At 37.5% G+C, this 24,839-nt stretch overlaps 2 protein-coding genes and 1 pseudogene across 2 annotated transcripts in view; all 3 read right to left on the reverse strand.

Annotated features, from left to right (window-relative positions):
• The window catches only part of LOC115830415 (phosphatidylinositol 3,4,5-trisphosphate 3-phosphatase TPTE2-like), a 52,537-nt gene extending 45,191 nt beyond the window's left edge, over nucleotides 1-7,346 (reverse strand). The window contains 2 exon segments of the mRNA XM_030813232.1: nucleotides 538-657; nucleotides 7,185-7,346. Coding sequence (XP_030669092.1) covers nucleotides 538-657; nucleotides 7,185-7,216 — 152 coding nt within the window. The 5' untranslated portion in view covers nucleotides 7,217-7,346.
• LOC115835356 lies at nucleotides 126-222 on the reverse strand (annotated as a pseudogene).
• A 221-nt stretch (nucleotides 7,347-7,567) lies between the features above and the next one.
• Nucleotides 7,568-24,839, reverse strand: part of LOC115835052 (phosphatidylinositol 3,4,5-trisphosphate 3-phosphatase TPTE2-like) — a 39,641-nt gene continuing 22,369 nt past the window's right edge. Inside the window, exons 9-10 of the mRNA XM_030812451.1 lie at nucleotides 8,710-8,760; nucleotides 7,568-7,616 (exon numbers count right to left, since the gene is read on the reverse strand). Of these exons, the coding sequence (XP_030668311.1) occupies nucleotides 7,568-7,616; nucleotides 8,710-8,760 (100 nt within the window). The remainder of the gene's footprint in view (nucleotides 7,617-8,709; nucleotides 8,761-24,839) is intronic.

Consider the following 24,839-nt stretch of genomic DNA (forward strand, 5'->3'; position numbering starts at 1 on the left):
GCTATTTTTTAGAAACTCATGATTGAAGTCACTCAAATTTTGAGTTTGCTCAAATAAATTCCCTCTTGGCTGTAGGAAAAATCCAGACAGAACATTATGTGTAAGGGATTTGTAGTTGAAGCACAGAGGGGAATTGTTTTCAATATAAATTTTTTTGATATAGCAGATATTAAACTGATAAGAATATTATACTTGATCTTAGCCAAAAGGCCAAAAAATGATACAAATGGGAATTTGATGAGAACTTCAAAATGTAGAGAAGTTAAAGTTAGTACAAGAGTAAAATCCTTCTTTGGGTACTGCATCTTCTTTATTCAATTAATGGTACTTAGTGTGTATACTCTTCACTGGTCCCTAAATATCACAATCTTTTAGTTTCAAAGTATGTGGGAATTTACCTAAACATTTCATTTTAAAGCCATGTATTTGGTATAGAATGAGAACATTTGAAGTTGAAAAGATTATATAGAATAAAAGCCACAGAAAATGCTAAAATTAATGAAAAACTTTAAGAGAGGTAAGTCTTATGTTTCATACCTGGGAATATTCCTAAGAAACTTAATGTCAAAAAAAATGTAAACGACATCAACCAGCAAAGGAATCACAATAATGGCAGTATCTAAAATGTTAAATAAGTCAGAAAAATACTGCTGTCTCCTGTAATATAAAACAAAAAAAATAAGTTCATTCCCCCCTGCCAGAAGAGATAGGAATATTTAAAGACCACAAACTATTGACTCATCCCCATTAAGAATTCTACTATCATGAATTATTTAAAATGTATTTTCTAGAGTAGACTAAGGGAAAAATATAACATTCGTGGGAAGTTTTCAAACAATGAAATTATATTCATCATTTGACACTTATATGTGACTAAAACACCAACATGGCAATTCAAACATAATAAGAGATATAACTAAATGCATAATAACCACCCTTATTGTGGACAATGGGGTATCTATCCCCTCAAGCATTTATCATTCATGTTACAAACAATCCAATTACACTCTTTCAGTCATTTAAAAATATACAATCAAGTTATTGTTGACTATGGTCAATCTGTTGTGCTATCAAATAGTAGGCGTTACTCATTCTATTTTTTTGTGCCCATTAACCATCCCCACCTCCCCACCCCCAAGCCCTTACTACCATTCCCAGCCTCTGATGACCATCGTTCTACTCTCTAGGTCTATGAGTTCAATTGTTTTTTTTTTTTTTTTGTAGAGCCCCATAATAAGTGAGAACATGTGATGTTTATCTTTCTGTGCCTGGCTTATTTCACTTAACAAACATAGTGATCTCCAGTTCCATCCATGTTGTTCCAAATGACAGGATCTCTCTCTTTTTTTTTTTTTTTTTTTTTTTTTTGAGATGGAGTTTCACTCTTGTTGCCCAGGCTGGAGTGCAATGGCATGATCTCGGCTCACTGCAACCTCCACCTCCCGGGTGGCAGCAATTATCCTGCCTTAGCCTCACAAGTAGCTGGGATTACAGGCGCCCGGCACCACACCCAGCTAATTTTTGTATTTTTAGTAGAGATGGGGTTTCTCCATGTTGGTCAGGCTGGTCTCGAACTCCCAACCTCAGGTGATCTGCCTACCTCAGCCTCCCAAAGTGCTGGGATTATAGGCATGAGCCACTGTACTTGGCCAAGATCTTGTTTTTTATGGCTAAATAATACTCTCTTATGTATATGTACTATATTTTCTTTATCCATTCATCTGTTGATGGATACTGAGGTTGCTTCCAAATCTTAGCCATTATTAACAGTGCTGCAACAAAAAGGGAATGCAGATATCTCTTCTATATACTGATTTCCTTTCTTGTGGGTATCTACCCAGCAGTGGGATTGCTGGATCATATGGTAGTTCTATTTTTAGTTTTTTGAGTAACCTCCAAACTGTTCTCCAATTGGTTCTAATTTACATTTCCATGAACAGTGTATGAAGGTTCTCTTCACATCTTTGTCAGGATTTGTTACTGCCTGACTTTTGGATATAAACCATTTTAGCTGGGGTGAGATGATATCTCATAGTAGTTTTCTACACTGCGAATTTCTCTAATGATCAATGATGTTAAGCATCTCTTGATATGCCTGTTTACCATCTGTATGTTTTCTTTTGAGAAATGCCTGTTCAAATCTTATGCTCATTTAAAAAATTAGATTATTAGATTTTTTCCTAGCGAGTTGTTTGAGCTCCTTACATATTCTGGTTATTAATCCCTTTTCAGATGGGTAGTTTGCAAATATTTTCTCCCATTCTGTGGGCTGTCTCTTCACTTTGCTAATTGTTTCCTCTGCTATGAAGCAGCTTTTTAACTTGATGTGATCCCATTTGCCCATTTTTGCTTTGGTTGCCTGTGCTTGTCAGGTATAGCCCAAGTAATTTTTGCTCAGACCAATGTCCTGGAGATTCTTCCCAATGTTCTCTTGTAGTATAGTAGTTTCATTGAATTCTTAGATTTAAATCTTTGATCCATGTTGATTTGATTTTTGTATATGGTGAGAGGTAGGGGATCTAGGTGCATTCTTCTGTATGTGTATATCTAGTTTTCCCAGAACCATTTGTTGAAGAGACGTCTTTTGTTCAATGTATGTTCTTGGCACATTTATTAAAAATGAATTCACTGTAAGTGTGTGTGGATTTGTTTCTGTGTTCTCTATTCTGTTCCAGGGGTCTATGTGTCTGTTTTTATGCCAGTGCCATGGTGTTTTGGTTATATAGTTCTGTAGTATAATTTGAAGTCAGGTAATGTGATTCCTACAGCTTTGTTCTTTTTGCTTAGAATAGCTTTGGCTATTCTGGGTCTTTTGTGGCTCCATATAAATTTTAAGATTCTTTCTTCTACTTCTGTGAAGAATGTCATTCATATTTTGACAGGGAGTGCATTGAATCTGTAAATTGCTTTGGATAGTATGGACATTTTAACAATATTGATTCTTCCAATCCATGAACATGGAATCTCTTTCCATTTTTTGGTGTCCTCTTCAATTTCTTTCATCAGTGTTTTATCATTTTCACTATAAAGATCTTACACGTCTTTGGTTAGGTTAATTTCTAGGTATTTAATTTTATTTGTGGCTATTTTATATAGGACCACTTTTTAAATGTCCTTTCCAAATGGTTCACTGTTGACATATAGAAATGCTACTGATTTTTGTATATTGATTTTGTATCCTGCAACTTTACTGAATTTATCAATTCTAATAGTTTTTTTTTGTGGAGTCTTTAGTATTTTCCAAATAAAATGTATCATCTGCAAACACAAGGATAATTTTACTTCTTCCATCCCAATTTGTATTTCTTTTTTTGTTCCCTTTCTTTCTCTTCTATAATGGCTCTAGCTAGGACTTCCAGTACTATGTTGAACAACAGTGGTAAAAGTGGGCATCCTCATTGTGTTCTAGATCACAGAGAAAAGCTTTTCATTTTTTCCCCATTCAGTACAGTACTGACTGTGGGTCTGTCATATATGGTTTTTATTATGTTGAGGTGTGTTACTTCTATACCCAGTTTTTTTAGGGTGTTTACCATGAAGGGATGTTGAATTTTATCAAATGCTTTTTCAGCATCAACTGAAATGATCTTATGGTTTTTATCCTTTATTGTGTGGATATAATGTATCACATTGATTGATTTGCAAATGTTGAACCATCCTTGCATCCCAGAGACACATCCCACTTGTCATGATGAATGATCTTTCCCATTTATTGTTGAATTCAGTTTTCTAGTGTCTTGTTGAGGATTTTTGCATCAATATTTATCAGATATATTAGCATGTTTTTGGTTTTGGTTTTGGTTTTTGGGTTTGTTTGTTTGCTTGTTTTATTCATTTATTTATTTATTTTGAGACTGAGTCTCACTCTGTCACCCAGGCTGGAGTGCAGTGGTGTGATCTCAGCTCACTGCAACGTCTGCCTCCCAGGTTCAAGTGATTCTCCTGCCTCGGCCTCATGAGTAGCTGAAATTACAGGCACCTGGCACCACACCCAGCTAATTTTTGTATTTTTAGTAGAGACGGGGTTTCACCATATTGGCCAGGCTGGTCTTGAACTCCTGACCTCCAGTAAACCACTCGCCTCTGCCTCCCAAAGTGCTGGGATTATAGCAGTGAGCCACCACTTCCAGCCTACAGGTGTCTTTATGGGACAAGAGTGTTTCCTGTAGGCAACAGATCAATGGGTCTTTTTAGTTTATTTATTTATTTATTTATTTATTTATTTTTGAGATGGAGTCTTGCTCTGTCACCAGGCTGGAGTGCAGTGGCACCATCTCGGCTCACTGCAACCTCTGCCTCCCAGGTTCAAGTGATTCTCTTGCCTCAGCCTCCTGAGTAGCTGGGACTACAGGTGCACACCACCACACCCTGCTAATTTTTGTATTTTTAGTAGAGACAGGGTTTCACCATGTTTGCCAGGATGGTCTCCAGCTCTTGACCTTGTGATCTGCCTGCCTTGGCCTCCCAAACTGCTGGGATTACAGGCATGAGCCACCACACCTGGATGGGTCTTGTTCTTTCATCCATTCATCCACTCTGTCTTTTGATTGAAAAGTTGAGTCTACTGACACTCAATGTTATTATTGATAAGTAAGGACTTACTCCTGCCATTTTGTTATTTGTTTTCTGGTTGTTTTGGGGTCTTCTCTTCCTTCTTTCCTTCCTGTCTTCCATTAGTGAAGGTAATTTTCTCTGGTGATACGATTTAGTTTCTTGTTTTTTATTTTTCATGTATCCATTGTTATGTTTTTTGGTTTGAGGTTACCATGAGGCTTGTAAATACTATCTTATAATCCATTATTTTAATCTTATAATAACAGTTTTCATAAACAAGTAAAAAGAAAACTAATAAAAACTCTACAACTTAACTTTGTCTCCCTATTTTTTAACTTTTTGTTATTTCTATTTATATCTTATTATACCATCTATGTCTTGAAAAGTTTTAGTTAATATTTTTGATTGGCTCATAGTTTAGTCTCTCTACTTAGAATAAGAGTAGTTTATACATTATAGTTACAGTGTTATAACATTCTGCATTTTTCTGTATACCTAACTGTTACCAGTGAGTTTTATACCTTCAGGTTGTTACTTATGGCTCATTAATGTCCTTATCTTTCTGATTGAAATACTCCCTTTAGCATTTCTTCTAGGACAGGTCTGGTGTTGACAAAATCCCTCAGCTTTTGTGGGGAAAAGTCTTTATTTCCCCTTCACTTTGAAGGATATTTTCACTGGATACACTGTCCTAGGGTAAATGTTTTTTTCATTCAGCACTTTCAATATGTCATGCCACTCTCTCCTGGCCTGAAACATTTCTACTGAAGAGTCTGCTGCCAGATATATTGTAGCTCCATTGTATATTATTGGTTTCTTTTCTCTTGCTGCTTTTAAGATCCTTTCTTCATCCTTGATCTTTGGGACTGTGATTATTAAATTCCTTGAGGTAGTCTTCTTTGAGTTACATCTGCTCGGTGTTTTATAGCTTTCTTGTACTTGGATATTGATATCTTTCTGTAGGTTTGGGACGTTCTGTTACTATCCCTTTGAATAAACTTTCTACACTCCCCACCTCCTCTTTAAGGCCAATACCACTTAGATTTGTCCTTTTGAGGCTATTTTCTAGATCCTGTAGGCATGCATCACTGTTTTTTATTCTTTCCTTTGTCTCCTCTATGTATTTTGAAATAACCTGTCTTCAAGCTCATTAATTCTTTCTTCTGGTTTATCAATTCTGCTATGAAAAGACTCTAATGCATTCTTTGGGGTGCCAATTACATTTTTTGGCTCCAGAATTTCTGCTTGATTCTTTTAAATTATTTCAATCTCTTTGTTAAACTTATCTAATAGAATTATGAATTCCTTCTCTGTGTTATCTTGAATTTCTTTGAGTTTCCTCAACACAGCTATTTTGATTTCTTTGTCTAAAAGGTCACATATCTCTGTTTCTACAGGATTGGCCCCTGGTGTCTTATTTAGTTCATTTAGTGAGGTCATGTTTTCCTAGATAGTGTTGATGCTAGCAGATGTTCTTTGGTGTCTGAGCATTGAAGAGTTAGGTATTTATTGTAGTTTTCACTGTGTTTATTGTAGTTTTCACTGTCGGGCTTGTTTGTACCCATCTTTCTTGGGAAGGCTTTCCAGATATTTGAAAGAACTTGGGTATTGTGATCTAAGCTGTATCTGCTTTAGGGGGCACCCCAAGCCTCCTAAACTCTGTGGTTCTTGCTGACTCATAGTGGTACTGCCTTAATGGTCTTGGACAAGATCCAGGATAATTCTCTGCATTACCAAAAAGAGACTCTTGTTTTCTTCCCTTACTTTCTCCCAAATAAACAGAGTCTCTCTTTCTCTGTTCTGAGGCACCTAAAGCTTGGGGTTGAGTGACACAAGCACCCCTGTGGCCACCACTACTGTGACTGCATTGGGTCAGACCTGAGGCCAGCACAGCACTGGGTCTTGCCCAAGACCTGCTATAACCACTCCTTGGCTATTGCAGAACTTTGCTGAAGGCCTTGGGGCTCTACAGTCATCACATGGTAAAAACAGCCAGGCCTGTGTCCTTCCCTTCAGGATGGCAAGTTCTCCTAGCCTCCAGGTGGATCCAAAGGTGATCAGGGCCTAGATCAAAAACTTTAAAAGTCTACCTAGTGTTTTATTGTGCTATGGCTGAGCTGTCACTCAAACCACAAGATGCAGTCCCTCCCACTCTTTCCACCCCTGTCCAAAGGCAGAGGAGCAGCAATCCATGGCCACCTCAAACACAGGCCATGGGGGGTTACTGCCAGACTACCACCAATGTTCTCATAAGGCCCAAAGGCTCTTAAGTCAGTTTGTGGTGAATGCTCCTGTTAATTATTTTAAAATGCTTCTTTTTTTTTTTTTTTGAGATGGAGTCTCGCCCTATCACCCAGGCTAGAGTGCAATGGCGTGATCTCGGCTCAATGCAACTTCTGCCTCCCAGGTTCAAATGATTCTCCTGCCTCAGCCTCCCAAGCAGCTGGGATTACAGGCAACCACCACCACACCCCGCTAATTTTTGTATTTTTAGTAGAGACGGGGTTTCACCATGTTGGCCAGGATTGTCTCGAAATCCTGACCTTGAGATCCTCCCACCTCAGCCTCCCAAAGTGCTTCTTATAAAAGTACAAAATAGCTTAATGCATTATAAAAATAATCAAACTTACCCTTCTACAAATACTCGAAGAAGAACATCCATGAGAAAAAATAAGGCAATAGCTAGAGAAATAGAACGATACTCCAAAGGAATATAAAGTTTGCTATCAGTGAAAATTAGGTCGGCAAGGAGGAGAGTGACATCCAGTAAGACCAGGAAAACTCCAAATATTCTAAAATAAATAAATAAATAAATAAATAAATACAAAGATAAAGGGGCATTTGTCCCTATAGCTATACTATATTTAAGCCACTGATCAGGTACCAAAATGTTATTATTTAGTATTAATCTGCCCAGTGGCGGGAAAACTGTAATGCCTTAGAATCTCAGCAAAATCACTATTTTCACCCAATAGAAGCAGGTCTTAATAAACAAAATTCTCACCAAACCACTTCACAAGATATTATCATGGCCTTTTATAGTAGACACATCAGACCAACACCTCAAGAGAGAAAAGTAAAACTGAATTAAAATCACCTGTGTCTGTTTACAAACTCTTCTTAAAATTTGAGAATTTCATAAGAAGTTTATACCAATTTCTCATAAAAAATAAACCCTCATTAATCTGGATACTTCTAGCATAGTGATGGGCACATGAGTCTTGAACTCTAAAGTACTTCCTGCCAGTTGCTGTTACATATTCTAAATACATTCTGCATAAATTGATTAGACTATTTGCCTAATCTATGAAGATGAATTAGTCTTTGAAGTACTTTTTTAAAAATTTGCAGCTTAAATTCAAATATTATTAATTCAAAAGGAAACAATTATATTGCATAAATCTATATCATAGTATGAAATCTTACTCTTATGTAGAGAAGAGTCTAAGTAAATTGTTTCCAGAATTAAAGAGTAATTCTAGATGTATAAGGTACTTAATAAAACACTTTACTAATAATTATAGAATTTTAACATTTGATTTTCATTAATGTTACTTTTGCAGATGGAAGAAAAACAATATTAATATGTTACTATTAATCTTAGGCAAAAGCCATTTATTTGCAATTCTTAATGTCCAGCTTAAACCAAAATTCCATGATAAATTAGATTACATTAGATGGGGCACATGGCTACTTAGCAACTGATGGACAGTGGAAATGCTTTTTTGTTATTTTATTTCAGTGTTTCTCATTGAAGTATTAAGTCTCATATATATCTACATATGTATAGATATATATGAGACTCATTTTTTTTTCTTTTTTTTTTTTTTACATGGAGTCTTGCTGTGTCGCCAAGGCTGCTGCGCAATGGTGCAATTTCAGCTCACTGCAACCTATGCTTCCTCGGTTCAAGCGATTCTTCTACCTCATCCTCCTGAGTAGCTGGGATTACAGGCACCCGCCATTATGCTTGGCTAATTTTTGTATTAGTAGAGATGGGGTTTCACCATGTTAGCCAGGCTGGTCCTGAACTCCTGACTTCATGTGATCTGCCCGCCTTGGCCTCCCAGAGTGCTGGGACTACAGGCGTGAGCCACTGCGCCCAGCCAAGTCTCAGATATATTTAATACATGGTGTTTTCTATGTCTCACATACCCAAATACAAAGGATGATACAATTGAACGCACAATTTTCTTAATCTTGCTGCTGCAAAAAGAAGTAAAAATAAAATTAATCAGATTTCTTCTAACATATATTGTAAATTTAACCAAAAAACAAAGGGCTTTATAAATATAATTTTAAAAGAAAATTATTCAGAAGTTGTATAACAAAATGCTTTTTACTAATAGCTAAAATTTTATTCTTCCTGCTCTATGAGTATTTTACTTGTTTACTTTGCTATCCAGAAGACAGTAAACTTTGGATGTTTAGTAACATTTCCATTGCATGCAAAGCCCTAACCCCAACTTTATGGCAATACTAAACTTAAACTTGTGGTCATCAACTCAAGGAGTACAGCATGAAGACAGAAAAGAGTGGTAGAAGAGAACTGTATTTTAATGCCAGCCTGGGCAAGTCATCAAACTTTGGCCAGATCTCAGTTTCCACTGCAATAAAATAAGGTGTTTCAGGAATGAGCATAGGGAGTAAATGATGCTCTTGTCATCTCCTCAAACTAGACACCTAGTGAACAGATACACATTAGCAAGAGTCGCATATGAGGTTGCAAATGAACTTCAGAGGTAAGACATTTTAGTAAGATATACTTCAAAGGACAAACACCCCAAAGACTGGGCTCCTTCCATTACTCAGAGGAAGGAGAACCTGTCTGATGGAGCCTCCAATAATGCCTCATTTTACCTTATGGCTGGAGACAAGGTAGCTGATGAAGAACAATTTTTTTTGTCCTACTGAAGCCTGCTGTGTTGGAGGAGCCTTCAGGAAGTTTCTGTCTTACTGAAGCCTCTAACATAGGACTCAAATTCCACCCCGAGAGCCATGAATCCTAAGACAATGCTCACAGCCTGTGCCTAAGACTGGAGAACAAAGAGGGCAGATACTGAGCAGAACTGGGGCACTGACAAAATTGGCCTTTGATATGAACAGACATTTCTCAAAAGAAGACATACATGTGGACAACAAGCATAAGAAGAAAAGCTCAATATCACAGATTAAAGAAATGCAAATCAAAACCACAATGAGATACCATTTCACACCAGTCAGAATGGCTATTACTAAAAAGCCAAAAAATAACAGATGCTGGCAATGTTGCAGAGAAAAGGGAACACTTATACATTGTTGGTGTGAGTGTAAATTAGTTCAACCACTGTAAAAAGCAGTATGGCAATACCTTGAAGAGGTAAAAGCAGAACTATTTGACTGAGCAATCCCATTACTGAGTAGATACCCAGAGGAATATAAATCATTCTACTATAAAGATACATGCATATGAATGTTCAGTGCAGCACTATTTACAATAGCAAAGACATGGAATAAACCTAGGTACCCAACAATGACAGATTGGATAAAGAAAATGTGGCACATATATACCATGGAACACTATGCAGCCATAATAAAAGAATGAGATCATGTATTTTGTGGGAACATGGATGGAGCTGGAGGCTCTTATCCTTAGCAAACTAGTGCAGAAACAGAAAACCAAATACTGAATGTTCTCACCTATCAGTGGTAGATAAATCATAAGGACTTATGAACACAAAGAAGGAAATAGACACTGGGGTCTACTTAAGTGGGGAGGGTAGGAGGAGAGAGAGGAGCAGAAAAGATAACTATCTGGGTACTGAGCTTAATACCTGGATGATGAAATAATATGTAAAAAAAAAAAAACCTCCCTGACACAAGTTTACCTATATAACAAACCTCACGTGTACCTCCAAACCTAAAATAAAAGTTAAAAAAAACAAAATTGGCCTTTGATGAATGATGTTAGGTTAACCTGAGATAAAGGAAATCCCCAATCCTTCTCTAATCTTCCCCTCTCCACCTGGACCCACCACCTCCGCCCAGGCTTGGAGAGTTAAGGCTGATGTAGATGGAGGATCAATTGGCCAAAAGAGGTGAATTCTCTCCTCAAGTTGCCATTCCCTTACTACAAGAACCTCTGATCCCACACGGTCTACTGGATCTCTGGGTATCAAGGAAATGTCATAAATCTGAACTCACTTGACAATGTCACCATACAGAACCTAGTCTGACAGATTACAAAGCCATGAAGAAGTGGCTTGGGTGGCTTTAGCCCCTGAATCTGTTTCAGTGTCCCCTGAAATTATACCAAGTAAATACACAATTGAGACTTTTTTGGTTAAAAAAAGTGTACTATGTAAATGCAGCTTCAAGCAGTTACGTGCAGAGTTTGCAGGGAAATAACTATGACTCAGTAAATGCATATCCAGGAAAAGTACTGTTCACACTCGGGAGCAGCAGACACTCCAACATGAAGCAACACGAAGCACAGCCTCCGTGTACCTTTCCTAAAAACAATTACTCAAAGTGTTTGAGTCAGCTGAGCAATGAATCAAAATGAAGAACACAGAAATAAGGAAGATGACTTACAGAGAAAAGATGGTAAATAATATAAACCCAAAATTAGGTAAGTCTAAATAATAATTGATAATGTAGCATAAAAATGTAGCAGGTGAACAAAAGCAACAGCAACAAAAGCCAAAATTGACAAACAGGATCTAATTAAACTAAAGAGCTTCTGCACAGCAAAAGAAACTACCACCAGAGTGAACAGGCAACCTACAGAATAGGAGAAAATTTTTGCAATCTACTAATCTGACAAAGGGCTAATATCCAGAATCTACAAAGAACTCAAACAAATTTACAAGAAAAAAACAAACAACCCCATCAAAAAGTGGGCAAAGGATATGAACAGACACTTCTCAAAAGAAGACATTTATGCAGCCAACAGACACATGAAAAAATGTTCATCATCACTGGCCATCAGAGAAATGCAAATCAAAACCACAATGACATACCATCTCACACCAGTTAGAATGGTGATCATTAAAAAGTCAAGAAACAACAGGTGCTGGAGAGGATGGGGAGAAATTGAACACTTTTACACTGTTGGTGGGACTGTACACTAGTTCAACCATTGTGGAAGACAGTGTGGCGATTCCTCAAGGATCTAAAACTAGAAATACCATTTGACCCAGCCGTCCCATTACTGGGTATATACCCAAAGGACTATAAATCATGCTGCTATAAAGACACATGCACACGTATGTTTATTGCGGCACTATTCACAATAGCAAAGACTTGGAACCAACCCAAATGGCCATCAATGATAGACTGGATTAAGAAAATATGGCACATATACACCATGGAATACTATGCAGCCATAAAAAAGGATGAGTTCATGTCCTTTGTAGGGACATGGATGAAGCTGGAAACCATCATTCTCAGCAAACTATCACAAGGTCAGAAAACCAAACACTGCATATTCTCACTCATAGGTGGGAATTGAACAATGAGAACACATGGACACAGGAAGGGGGGGAACATCACACTCCGGGGCCTGTCATGGGGTGGGGGGTTGGGGGAGGGATAGCATTAGGAGATATACCTAATGTAAATGACGAATTAATGGGTAGAGCACACCAACATAGCACATGCATACATATGTAACAAACCTGCACATTGTGCACATGTACCCTAGAACTTAAAGTATAATAATAAAAATAATGTAGCAGGTGAAAATGTAAATAAATGATTCTAAAAGTAAAAAATAATATAAAATCATGAATAATAGTATTGATTTGAATTTTTAGGCATTCTTACACTAGGATTCAAGGTGTGGAAGAAGATAGAAGTAAAGGCAGGTTGCATTTTTTATCTTTCACAAGTACAAGTCCAGTTTTATTCTCGATATTGATGGAAAAAATGGTATAATTATGTTTTCTAAACATTTAAATATAAACATTGATAGACTAGAAACGGGCTTCTGACTTGCATATCAATAAAAAATGCAAGGGATAAAAACAAATCAATTAATAGCAAAATATATACAAATTTATAAAGAAAATATCAAAGTATCTTTAATAAAGAAAAAGATGATAAATAAAACCAAACATACCAGAAATCATAAATACAAACATATTACTCTCATATTGCATATTGAGAAATACTCTCAGATAACTTTGAAATTAAAGGCATTACATGCTACACACGAGAGACAAAAACTAAATTTAAATGACAATTCAAAAATAAAAGAGATAGAGGCCAGGCACAGTGGCTCATGCCTGTAATCCCAGCACTTTGGGTGGCCAAGGCGGGCGGATCATGAGGTCAGGAGATCGAGACCATCCTGGCCAACATGGTGAAACTCCATCTCTACTAAAAATACAAAAAATTAGCTGGGCGTGGTGGTGCGTGACTGTAGTCCCAGCTACTCAGGAGGCTGAGGCAGGAGAATCGCTTGAACCTGGGAGGCGCAGGTTGCAGTGAGCTGAGTGGCGCCACTGCACTCCAGCCTGGTGACAGGATGAGACTCCAGCTCCAAAAAAAAAAAAAAAAAAAAAAAAGAGATAGAAAAAGATATGAGATACTAAACCTTAAAACACTAAAAGTTCCAATATTAATATCAAAGTTGAATTAAAAGCACAAATATTAACTATGAACATGACTCATTTTTTATCAATAGAAGGTGGAAGCTACATGACACTAACAAGACCGTGTTTAATGAAATGGGATTTGTATTGAAGGCAGGTGCTATCTCTCCCACTGGACACATTTTTCTCTGGTACAGACTCGGGGGGTAGGGAGATGGCCACAATGTAAAGCACGAAAAACACTGCAGTGACTCTAGTCTTCCTGCTCACTCTAGATCACTAAAACAGGGTAAGGACAATACAGGGGGATGACACTTTCATGCTGAGAAAACTACGAGTCACTTAGGAGAAAAGTGAATTTCTACACTTTATACCTTAAGACAAAGTAAATTCAGGGCAGATATTTTATTTAAATGAAGAAAATAAGTTCAAAACAGAAATTTTGGTGAATATATTTAAAATCTTGGGGTAAGAAGGACTTTCTGAGAATAACATTAAAGGCAAAATCACAAAGAACAGTACAGATACATTTGATTACATGAGGATTAAATGCTTTTATATAGTGAAAAGCAAGACAACCTGGGAGAAATTGCTTATCTTACATAAAATAGAAAAAGGATGAATAGATTTAACTTTTCAGTCCAAAGACAGAAAAGGATAAATGAAGGTGTGTCAAAGAATGTGCATCAGAACAAATATATTTACTAATATCAGAGAAATCAGTGATGGCTAGTGTTAAATGTGAGAGGGGAGAAATGTACACTTTGCATCTTGATGTTAAAGCACACATCAATATCAATAGCGTCACAATCATTTCCTTTGACACAGAATTTCCACTTCTGAGAATTTATAATAAGCAAATAACCAACAATATACAGAGATTTAGCCTCAAATATATTTATTTTTGTAACAGTTAAAAACTTGTAAAAAACTTAATTGTTCAGCAATATCTGACTATTAAATGAATTATAGCACATCCACACCATGAAATATTACACAACTGTTACAAATAATGTTGTAAGTGTACATGAATATATATTAACAAAAAAATATAGTCATGATGTCATTAAGTAATAAGGTTATTTACAAAAGAATAAGTATGTTCTCATATCTGTAAACAAAAAAAGTATATGCTTAAAGAACTTAGAAGCGCATGCATCAAAGTTTAAGAATGACTATATGTGGGTAGATTTGTTGATTGTATTTTCTAATTTTCCTTTAATGAACTCTTATGTTATTTTCAGTTTTTAGAATAAAACCTATTTACAGAACTACAGAGCTTTCAAAGTATTTTTGCATGTTATTTTTGTTTTATTACTAATTTTTTACAATACAATATCCAGTACATAGATTGCATTATAGCCAGTTTACATTTGAATAATCCAAAAGTTAAAGAGGGTTAGTGACTTGCTGAGTATCAGGTGAATGAATATATGGTGTCAAAGCCAAGCACTGATTCCAGCTTTTACTATAAATCCAGTATCATCCCCCTGGTATGAAACACCAGCATTTCTCACAGGGACTACTGAAAATTCCTCCTATATCTATGTAATGAGACTTTGTAATTTAAAAATAAAATAAAATGAAAACCTGCTTTATTTTGTTTGGAGTGGGGAAAGAAGGAAATGCTTGCCTTGCTTAATCTGTCTAATTTTGTTTCAGCCCTGGGCAGCTCCATTACAGAAAATGTATAGCTAATTTGCAGACACACAGTTTAATTCAGTGGCAAATCCAGGGTAATTTGAAGAACTATTCGTATTTGCCCTCTTTGTTTCCAGTCTTTGTTTAGACACCAACAGCTTACAACCATGGTGAATTAACTTCCTCTATGGCAGTACTTCCTCTCCAGCATTGACACAAGCTGGTGAATGGTTATACAACTGGGCAAGAAAGAAGCAGAAGAAAAATCTGCTGAATATGTCTGCAGTTCAGACACAAGCCAGTTTAAGAATGTATTGTTTCATTTCAGTGAGTACATGATAAAATGCCTTCAGGTAAGTGCAACAGGAAATAGTCTAGTGAGATTAGAAACAAATAAGAATAAAATCCCAATGAGCATAAAGAGGTCTTTAGTCAGCAAAACATGTTTGCTTTTGCTATCAATACCATTTGCTCATAGGCAAAATCTACAAAATTGGGAATCACACCATATCCAGTAAAAATGAGAAATGTTCACTATTGATGAGTTAAGTAGCATTCTGCATTCCTGTTTTTTTTTAAAAAAATTTTTTAATGGAATTAATTTCCTCTAAGAATACTTTTTACATTTTCAAGCTAGAAGAACATTTATTTCTTAATGGATGGAATTTTTTTTCAAAATAATACTTGTCTAAGAATTCAACTGGAGTAAATACGGTGTACCCTCCCACCCAAACATTTTGATATCTTTCCATAGTTTCCCTTTTTCCTTCTTGCCTCAGCAGAAGCCCTGTTTCACTAAAGGTAAGAGATCCATCAATGGCTCCCTCCTTTCAAACTGCAAACTGACTTACTCATATGAAGCAACATTTTCAGCATCTTCAACTTCAAACTTGGAAAGTCGTTCTAACACACTTTAGCCACCAAAAAAAAAGCAAAAATATATCATTAGATATTTGCTACACAAAACAGTGATGAAAAATATGTTTGAATAACAAGAATCCCATGAATCTAAAGGATATAGTAAACATGACTTAGCTCACTGGAAGACCTAATATTTAAGAAAGAAAATTACAATCATTAACCAGAAACTCTTTCCTCATGGATACTCCCAACACTGAATTTTGCATATTTTTATCTTCTTTTCTCTCTCTGTCTCTTTCTATATATATGTATATAAAGATATATAAAAGAATATGTGTACAGATATATAATATATAAATAATATGTGTATAGACATATCTCGAAGACATTGTGGGTTTCATTCCAGACCACTGCAATAAAGCAAAAACTGCATTAAGCAGCTCACACAAATGTTTTGGTTCCCCTGTGCATATAAAAGTTATGCTTACCCTACACTGTAGCCTGTTAAGTTTGCAATGGCGTTATGTTCAAAAAACTTACGTACATACCTTAATTAAAAACTACTTTATTGGCTAAAAAATGCTAATGATCACCTGAGCTTTTAGCAAGTAAAAGTCATAGTCGTTTTGCTGGTGGAGGGCGTTGCCTCCATGTTCATGGCTGCTGACTGATCAGAGTGAATCTATGATTCAGATCTATCAGATACTCTGTATGATACTATAATCATAGTATCAGATGCTGTGTCCGAGTGTTCTCATTGTTCAATTCCCACCTGTGAGTGAGAACATGCGATGTTTGGTGTTTTGTCCTTGCAATAGTTTGCTGAAAAAATGATGAGTTCATGTCCTTTGTAGGGACATGGATGAAGCTAAAAACATACTTCTTAATAACTGCTTTTGCTGTGTTCCCTGTTTTGGTATATTGTGTTTCTAGTTACATTTGTTTCAAGGAATTCTTAAATTTCATTCTTAATTTCTTTCTTCACTCATTGTAACTCAAGGCATGTTGTTTAATTTCCATATGTCTGTATAGTTTTGAATGTTCCTCTTGTTATGAATGTCTAGTTTTATTCCATTGTGGTAAGATAAGATACCTGATAGAATTTCAATTTTTAAAAATTTGTTGAGACTTGTTTTGTAGCCTAACATATGGTCTATCTTGGCTAATGTTTCACGTGCTGATGAAAAGAATGTGCATTCTGCAGCTGTTAGGTGAGATGTTCTGTATATGTTTGTTATTTATGTCCATTTGGTCTACGGTGGAGTTTAAGTCTGATGTTTCTTTGTTGATTTTCTGTCTAGATGATTTGTCCAATGCTGAGAGTGGGATATGGAAGTGCCCAGCTCATACTGTAATGGGGTCTATCTCCCTCTTTAGATCTAGTAATATTCGCTTTATATATCTAGGTGCGCTGGTGTTTGAGTGCATATATATTTACAATTATACACATATTACAATTATATTTCTTGCTGAATTGAACCCTTAATTATTACATAATAATCTTGTTTGTCAATTTTTATGGTTTTTAACTTGAACTCTGTTTTGTCTGATACAAGTATAGCTATTCCTGCTCACTTTTGGCTTCCATTTGCATAGAATATCTTTTTCCATCCCTTCATTATCAGTCTATGTGTTTCTTTACCGGTAAGGTGAGTTTCTTTTAGATAAAATATAGTTGGGTCTTATTTTTTAATCCACTCAGTAAGTCTATATCCTTCATGGGGTATTTAATCTATTAACATTAAAAGTTATTATTGGTAGGTGAGGAGTTACTTCCAGCGTTTTATTGTTTTCTGGTTGTTTTGTATATGTTTTATTCCTTTCTTCCTGTTTACTTTTGAAGTTGGGTAGTTTTCTGTAGTGATAAGGTTTCATTCCTTTCTCTTTCTCCTTTATGTATTGACTCTAACAGTGACTTTTAAAGTTTTGCATGTTTTTGTGATGGTGGTTATTATCTTTTTACTTCCAGATGTAAGACTCCCTTGGGCATTTCTTGTAAGGCTGGTCTAGTGGTGATGAATTATCTTGGTTTCTGTTTATCTATGACAGATTTTATGTCTTCTTCATTTGTAAAGGATAGCTGTGCTGGGTGTAATATTCTTGACTAAAAGATTTGTTTTTCTTTCAGAACTTCGAATATATCATCCCATTCTCTTCTAGCCTAAGGTTTCTGCTGGGAAATCAGCTGTTAGTCTAATGGGGATTCCATTATAAGTGTGTTACTTTTCTCTTGCTATTTTAAAAAATCTTTGTCTTTGATTTTTCACAATTTGACTATAATATCTGGGTTTAATGTATTTGGGGTTCTTTGATGTTCCTGGAACTAGATGTCTAGCTCTCTCTCAAGAATTAGGAAGTTTTATGCTCTCATTTTATTAAATATGTTTTCCTCATATTTTCTTTTCACTTTTCCTTCTGGGATGCCCATAATATGAATATTTGATCAAATTAATGGTGTCCCATAAATCCTGTAGGCTTTTTTCATTCTTTTTTATCCTTTTTTGCCTGCCTGTGTAATTTCAAAAGACTTGTCTTCAAGTTCAGAAATTATTTCTTCTGCTTGTTCTTGTCTGTAAAGCCATTGATTGTATTTTTTTCATTTCATCCATTGAACTGTTTAGCTCTTACGGCTTCTGTTTGGTTATTTTTATGATATCTGTATCTTTACTGAATTTCTCTTTCAAAATCATGTTTTCCTGATTTCATTGACTTGTCTATCTGTATTACCTTATATCTCACGGAGTTTCCTTAAGATTATTATTTTTTCTGTCATTTCATATGTTTATGATTGGGTTCTATTACTGGATAATTATTATTTCCCTTTGTAGGTGACATGTTTTCTTGCATTTTCATGGTTGCTGTGTTTCTAAATTGATTTCTATGCATCTGGTGAAAAAGTCACCTTTTCCAATTTTATGGAGTAGGTTTACTTGTATGAATTTATTTGTATGAATGGGTCTTGGATGTCAGTTCATTGGGGTATACTGGCCTTGGTTCTACATGGATGCAGTAAGTGTAGTCTCCATGTAGTTTATTCAGCTGTGATCCACACTAGTAACATTTGTAAGTTACTCAGTGGCCTAGGCTAAGCAAGTTTGTGGTGATGGTGGTGCAGCCTTGCCGGGGGTGGGCTCACTGGGCTGTTTCTCAGGGGAGAGGTGTGTGCAGGCATACAATGGGTCAGAAAACTTGGAGTATGGCTTTATGCAGCTGGCCATGGTGCTGTCACTCTAGCCAGGAGCATGGGGATGCAGTTGCTCAACCAGGGCATGACTGCCAGATGTGCTTCTCAGGACAGTTTCTCAGGCCCAGGATGCAGGCACACAGCTGTTTGCCTGGCCTGGAAGCATGCACTCCAGGAGTGGCCTGAAGGGCTGTTTCCCAAACCTGGTATGTGGGTACACAGCTGCTCATCTGGCCTGGGGCCAGTCTGCTGGGGAAAACTCATGGGCCAAATACAGAGCTGCATAGCTGCTAAGCTGGACTGAAGGTATCTTTGCCAGAGCTGGCCAAGAGGAAGTGTTTCTCAGGCCTGGGATGTAGTCAAATGACTTCTCAGCTGTCCTGGATGTGTGTCTGCTGGGGGTACTCCATAGAGCTATTCTAGCTCAGGATGTGGGCACACTGCTGCTCAGCTGGCCTGGATGGTGCCTGCCAGGGGAAGCCCAGGGAACTGCTTCTATGACCCAGGATGTGGACACGAGGCTGCTCGGCTGGCCTAGGGGCATGTCTTCTGGGAGCAGCCCATGAATCTCTTTCTTAGGTCCAGGACATGGGCATTCATGGCTGATTGGCTGGTCTGGAGATGCATCTGCTGGGAATGGATACAGGACTATTTCTCAGGCTCATGCAAGGTTGCACAGCTGCTTAGTTGGCCTGGGAGTGTTTCTGTGGGGGGTGGCCTAAAGGGATGTTCCTCCACCTGGGACATAGGTATGTGGCTGCTTAGTTGGCCTGAGGGTATGCTGGCCAGAGTAAGCTCCCAGGGTTGTTTCTCGGCCCTGAGACTTGGGCATACACAGCTGCTTGTCTCTCAGGTCTGAGACACAGGTGCAAGACCCACTCGGTGGTGAGCCTGCTGGGGGCAGCCTATGGGACTATTTCTCAGGCCCTTATTAAAGGCAGAGGGTTCCTGGGCAGGCCTGGAGCATGTCTGTGGTGGATGGGGCCTGCAAGGCTGTTTCTCAGGTCCTGGACATGGGCTCATAGTCACTCTGTTGACCTGGGGGTGTATCAACTGCTCAGAGGCTTAGGGGCCTCTCCCACTTGGGAGAGGGCATGTAGTGGTTTGGCTGTCTTAAGAGTGAGTTTACCCTGGATGGGACTGCAGATTGTTCCTCTGTCTGGAAGTGTGGTGGTGGGGGTTGATTTCCCTGCTCTGCATTACTTGAGTTACAGCCAGTCCTGGGACCAACCTCCACACAGCTGGGATTGTGGCTTTAAGCCACCCATGTGGGCTTGGTGTACTGAAGATAAAGCTCCAGTGCTGGAGAGGCACAGTGGCTACTGGCCCCCAGAGAAGGGCACACTCAAGAGATGACTCTGGTCTCAAGATGGTGCTGTGTTGCTGCAGCTTAGGTCTCTGGGGATGGGAAGTCTTCACCTTGTACTCCTAGTCCAGGACATGCAGCTGTGTCAATTCTTGGCAGTACTCCAAACTGGCCTCAGGGCTTGCAAAGACTGTGAGATTCTCCTGTTGTAAAGACTTTGTGTTTGTGATGGCAGTGGGGTGATAGGGATCTTCTGCTTACCTTCACCCTGCAATGAGAAGTCCCTCCTGTCTCTGGGCCAATTCAATCCAGATGGGGGAGAAGGGGCTGCACAGGCTGAGTGCTTCCATGCTGTGGCGACTTCCAGTCACCACAGATGTGTTTCCACTCCTTTGCTGCACTCCAGGACTATCCCTTTGATACTCTAATCAAATCTTAGATATGTATTTCTTGCCTAGGTTCTTTCTTGTAAGGGAGATGAGCACCAGGCATCTCTAGTCACCCATCTTGCTTGATTTAGCATAATTCGTAAGGGCCCTAGGATTTTCAGAATAGTCAATGATTGTTGGCTTCAACTTAAAGTCACCAGCTTCATTAGCCCCTAAGAAAAGAATTGGCCTGTGCTTTGAAGATTTGAAACCATGCATTGACATCTCCTCTCTAAATATAAAAGTGCTAGATGGCGTCTTCTTCCAATAAAAGGCTATCTTGTCTACACTGAAAATCTGTTGTTTAGTTTGGCCACCTTCATCAGTTATCTCAGCTAGATCTTCTGGATAACTTGCTGCTGCTTCTGCATTGGCACTTGCTGTTTACCTCGCACTTTTATGTTATGGAGATGGCTTCTTTCCTTAAACCTCATGAACCAACCTTTTAGCTTCAAGCTTTTCTTCTGCACCTTACTTACCTCTCCCAGGCTTCATTGAATCGAAGAGAGTGAGGGCCTTGTCCTGGATTAGGCTTTGGCTTAAGGGAATGCTGTGGCTGGTTTGATCCTTTATCCAGACCACTAAAACATTCTCCATATTAGCAATCAGACTGCTTTGCTTTCTCATCATTTGTATGTTCACTGAAGTAGCAGTCTTAATTTTCTTCAAGAAGTTTTTTGGCTTTTCTGTTTTGTTTTGTTTTTGTTTTTGTTTTACATTCACAACTTGGCTGAACTGGTGCAAGAAGTCTAGCCTTCCTCACAATCATTTCTAGCTTTTGGTTTAAAGTGAGAGCCATGTGACTCTTCCTTTCACTAGGACACTCAGAGACCATCATAGGCTTATTAAATGGCTACTTTCAATATTGTTGTGTCTCAGGGAATAGGGAGGCCCAAAGAGAAGGAGAGAGATGGGGGAATGGCTAGTCAGTGGAGCAGTCGGAACAAACATGTCATTGATTAGGCTTGTCATCTTAATATGGGCATGGTTTGTGTTGCCCCAAAACAATTACAATAGTAACATCAAAGATCACTGATCACAGATCACCATAACAGCTATGATAATAAAAGTTTGGAATGTTGCAAGAATTATTAAAATGTGACAGAGACACAAAGTGAGAACATGCTGTTGGAAAAATAAAACCAGGAGACTTGCTCAATGCAGGGTTGCTACAAACCTTCAGTTTATAAAAAAGTAATATCTGAGGGGCAATAAAGTAAAGCACAATATAACAAGATATACCTGCATATACACACACATATGTATACATAAATTATATGTGTATATATACATATATATGCTAAAGGTTATATACATATATGTTTACATATATATACACATGCTCATATATATATTAAAGGATATATATATGACTACTGATGTTATTAATTTGGGTCAGTGCTAAAGAATATATCTATATATAGATATGTATATATAGATATATGTATACACATTTAAATATGCACATATGTAGACATATGTATATAGATATGTGTATATCTATATATACACAAATACATATTTATATATCTATATATACTATATATAGCTAAAAGATATATCTGTATATATATATACACACACATATATACATGTGTGTTATGTGTGTGTGTGTATGTGTAGATATATACTTTAGCACTGACCCAAATTAATAACATCAGTAGTTTTCAATGACACCACCATTGAAAGGTGAGTTATATCAAAGATATATCAAAGTAGTGAAAGACTACTGATGTCATTTTATCCGGGCCAGTGCTAAGGATTAAGAATGTACACATCGGCTGGGCACAGTGGCTCACGCTTGTAATCCTAGCACTTTGGGAGGCTGAGGCGGGAGGATCACGAGGTCAGGAGATTGAGGCCATCCTGGCTAACACAGTGAAACCCCGTCTCTACTAAAAAAATACAAAAAATTAGCCGGGCGTGGTGGCGGGCGCCTGTAGTCCCAGCTACTCGGAGAGGCTGAGGCAGGAGAATGGCGTGAACCTGGGAGGCGGAGCTTGCAGTGAGCCGAGATTGCGCCACTGCACTCCAGCCTGGGCGACAGAGCGAGACTCCGTCTCAAAAAAAAAAAAAAAAAAAATGTACACATCAGGTCAAGTGACTTCAGAGACATACTTTGCTGGTTGAAGTTATGTACAATTGCTCTACATTTATAAACTGGCTGAACTCTGAAAATGTATATATCAATGATTTGTAATCTACTATTAATATATCATATTTTCCTAGAAGAAAACCTTATGTTATGTAAAGGTGCTCTTGGGACTTAACAAACAATCTAATGAATCACAATTTAACTGCAGTTCTTTATTACTTCGTGGGTGAATTTTACCAATCTTAATATATCCCTCTCTTCTTTCTCTCCGTATTTTGAAATCTCACCCATCATTGATGACTCTACCACACATTACTCTTTTTAATTCAATGGGGTAATAGCTAAAGGATTAAAAATGAACATAGCAAGACTCCACATGTTATCCTAGACTTAATTTTCTGATACAAATTAGCAATAATTATTCTACAATTTATAATCTAGTTACCCTGAAAAATGGACATTAATCAGTTATTTATTTGAAACATGGTATTTAATTTTTCTCTGGAAATGAGGTTTTAAATGTTTGTAATGAAATTTTTCAGCCTGTGAAAAAAACTTAATGAATCAAGTTTATATACATTTCTTTACTCCTACACCTAATCCCCAAGTTACTGTTTCTGGCAAAATTTACATAAAATCAACTTCAGTTTGTAAATACCCACCTTGCTTGCCCTTGTAATTTTCTGCCTTCTCACATTCAAATACCACCAGTAACTCTTCACCAATCATGGATGTCTTTCCTGCCCCTCAGAGAGGGTTAAGTAACTACAGACCCAAAGCAGGGCCTCCATACAATCTGATGGTGGGTTTACCTTTGGGGCTGTAGCCTCATGTGGTAACAGACGAAGAGACCGGGGTCTATTAGCTTTGCTCTTTTCTATTGAGAGCTCCTCAGCTCCCTGCCCACTGTTACCTCCTCCTTGCTCCAAATAGGACTGTTGCCTCTTTTGGCTCACTCTAGTAGAGTGTCATACAATACACACGTTCTCATGTTTTCCTAAGGTTTCAGGGTGCTGCTGCTAAATAAGAGTGACCAATGGAATAGGAATAAGAAGCATTCCTCTTAAGACCTATTCCTCTTTTATCCAACTAGATTGAAGAAAGAAACGTACCTGCAGATACTACAGTAATAAGACTTTAGAAAACAGTGTCTAAAACACTCTGTATTGTTATGGATGCTCCAGACAATGAACTTCCCAAATCTGAACCTCTCTTTTCTACATGTATACTTTTGTGTGTGTCTATGTGTGTATTTACATATATATGTTTACATCTAGCTTTTTATTTACTTAAACCTCAAATTTTGTGGAAGGTCCCTTCATGTGTTATTGTTGTCATTTCAATGAAGGCAGTGCTGATGGAGTAAAAAGGTACATAGACATATAATGAATTTCTCTCTTTTGACACTATTGGCAAATACATTTTTTGCACCAAAAGGAGTAGATTTTCCATAAATATGATATACATACATATATAAGTGAGGGTATGCAAATCCTACCACATAAGCCCAGTAAGTAAAGTCCAACAATTAACAAAGACTCATTTATCAATGGTCAGTTAATCAGAGATTAATTAAATTATATATAAATTAAACCTATGTATATATTAGAAATACATTTTAGCCAGGCACAGTGGCTCATGACTATAAACCCAGCAGTTTGGGAGGCTGAGGTGGGTGGATCATGAGGGCAGGAGTTCAAGACCAGCCTGGCCAATATAGTGAAACCCCACGCCTACCAAAAATACAAAAAGTTAGTCGGGCATGGTGGCACGTGACTGCAGTCCCAGCTACTCAGGAGGCTGAGGCAGGAAAATCGCTTGAATCCAGGAGATGGAGGTTACCATGAGCCGAGACCACGCCACTGAACTCCAGCATGGGCAGCAGCAAGACTTCATCTCAAAAAATAATATTAATAATAGAAATACATTTTAATTTGCCCATGCCTCCAACGTCCTATAAAATAAATTCTTTTAAAAATTTATTTATTGGCTTAAAAATCAATACTACATACAAAACTCACATGCTATTGCTTAATGAGCAACTACAGAATTCTCACCTAGATGTTTCCTTAATCAGCCACTGATTAAACAAAATCCTTTTATTCCTTCTGTAAAATCTCATTCACTTTGCAAGGTTTCTTGAGCATTACACTATAATTAACTTGAGTCAGGTTTTCCATATTACTTACACCTT

The sequence above is a fragment of the Nomascus leucogenys genome, chromosome 5 (assembly GCF_006542625.1).
Source record: "Nomascus leucogenys isolate Asia chromosome 5, Asia_NLE_v1, whole genome shotgun sequence".
Taxonomy (NCBI): domain Eukaryota; kingdom Metazoa; phylum Chordata; class Mammalia; order Primates; family Hylobatidae; genus Nomascus; species Nomascus leucogenys.